The following is a 2,034-nucleotide window of genomic DNA, read 5'->3' on the forward strand; positions in this document are numbered from 1 at the left end:
TGAGAAAGGGAGAGAGGGGTGAAAGGGACAGGGAAGATGGTAAGGTCTACTCTTTGAGAAACTGTGACACCCCTGAGGACAGAATGATCTCAGTGTGTGTCTCAGAGTCCCCACAAAGGGCCCCCTATAGGGGAAGTGGGGGGGGAAGGGATTGGACTTGTGATGCTCCTCAAAGGGCCCATAAGGAGGTGAAGAGGCAGGGGAGGGGAGGAGGACGAGGTGGGAGGAGTGAGAGGGGAGGAGGAAGGAGTGGGAGGGAAGGAGGAAGGGTCGGGAGGGAGACTGACAGGGAGGAAGACACTGGCCAAATAGTATCTGAGATGAAGGTATGTATGAGCAGTAGCAGCAGCTCAGAGACACAGGATTGCAGAGAGGCTGCSATCAGGCCCAGACCACCAAGGCCTAGGCCYAGGCCTAGATCTGGGCCCAGCCCCAGCACCCCACAACCTCACCAGACACAATCCCACACCCAGACCCGCCCAAAACAGGCCTACCAGACCCAAACCTACCTGACAGAGGGCCATACTGGACCGACAAAAGCCCACCCAACACAGAACCACCACCTAGAGGCTCAGAGCGACGCCCGACAGAGCCAGCAGACTAAGACACAGGACTGCAGAGACGGTGCCATCAGTTCTATACCTAGATCTGACTTCATCACACCACACCCTCACCCTCCTCAAACCCCGGCCCAAACGCAGCACAGCCAGGCCCAGCAGACACACACCCAGCCTCACCAGATCTGCCCAAAACAGGCCCATCCGGCAAAGACCCACACCCACCCGACACAGGCCCAGACCCAGGCCCGACAGGTCCTGCCGACACAGGCCCAAACCCACAAGAGACAAGCACCCACCCATCCGACACAGGCCCAGACACTGCAGCACCACAGAGAAGGTTCCGTCAGGCCCAGCCCTAGGCCTAGGCCCACCTCTGACTGCCCTTCCACCAACCAGACCCAGAAGCAGACTCAGGATCGCAGAGAGAGTCTCACCACTGAGCCTACACACAGCCAGGAGAGCCAGGCCCAGACACAGCAGTCAGAGGCCCAGGCCCAGCAGTCAGAAGCCCAGATCCAGCAGTCAGAGGCCCAGATCCAGCAGTCAGAGGCCCAGATCCAGCAGTCAGAGGCCCAGATCCAGCAGTCAGAGGCCCAGACCCAGCAGTTAGAGGCCCAGATCCAGCAGTCAGAGGCCCAGATCCAGCAGTCAGATGCCCAGACCCAAGCCTGGCAAATCCAGGATCGGAGAGGGAGTCCCATCACTTCTGACGCGCCTCCCACCCACCAGACCCAGGCCCAGAACCATCCTCGGCAGCAAGAGGCCTGGCAGACCATGCAACACCGTAGAGAGAGTCTTACCAGCCCCAGGCCCGACTCCGACTCCCCACCCAGTAAGGCCCAAAATGACCAGTCTCAGGCCCAGCAGCATTACAGAGAGAGTCTCCCCAGGTCCCGGCCCACTTCTGCCTCCCCTCCCAGCCACAAGACCCAAATACAGGACCACACTCCCCTCGCCCGACAGACACCGCAGCATCGCAGAGAGAGCACCACCAGTCCCAGGCCCCCCTCTGACTCCCCTCCCCTCCAGGAAAGCCACCAGGCCCACATCCAGGCCCACTCTTATCAGACCGAGAGCCAGGGCAGACAGACCCAGCAGCATTGCAGAGAAAGCACCACCAGCCCCAGCCCAAGGCCTACTTCTAACTCCACTCCCAGCCTGGAGAGCCATCCAAGGGCTGTCAATGTATCACCAGCTCCACATCAGAACACAGAGCCACAGAGGGAGTCCCAAGAGGAGAGACAGACAAGGACACAGACACAGACACAGGTAACCGCCTGATGCTGCCAACTCAACAGGGTTTGTTTTATGTTATTAGTTTACTTGACAGGAACCATGTACAACAAACATTGCACCAGATTTGACCTACATGGCTAAGTCTCATCTGAAGTCCGGTCATGTTTCCGTCTCTTTAGTTGTTAGTAAGATCTCCCCTCTGTCTGTTCCAGTTGTTAGTAAGATCTCCCCTCTGTCT

General features: G+C 58.5%; 1 protein-coding gene across 1 annotated transcript in view; it reads left to right on the forward strand.

Moving 5' to 3' along the window:
• Positions 1-6: 6 nt before the first annotated feature.
• The window catches only part of LOC112068494 (nuclear transcription factor Y subunit beta-like), a 32,870-nt gene continuing 30,842 nt past the window's right edge, over positions 7-2,034 (forward strand). The window contains exon 1 of the mRNA XM_070438170.1: positions 7-1,829. Within this exon, the coding sequence (XP_070294271.1) occupies positions 84-1,829 (1,746 nt within the window). The 5' untranslated portion in view covers positions 7-83. The remainder of the gene's footprint in view (positions 1,830-2,034) is intronic.

Source organism: Salvelinus sp. IW2-2015, unplaced genomic scaffold, assembly GCF_002910315.2.
Source record: "Salvelinus sp. IW2-2015 unplaced genomic scaffold, ASM291031v2 Un_scaffold537, whole genome shotgun sequence".
NCBI classification, from domain to species: domain Eukaryota; kingdom Metazoa; phylum Chordata; class Actinopteri; order Salmoniformes; family Salmonidae; genus Salvelinus; species Salvelinus sp. IW2-2015.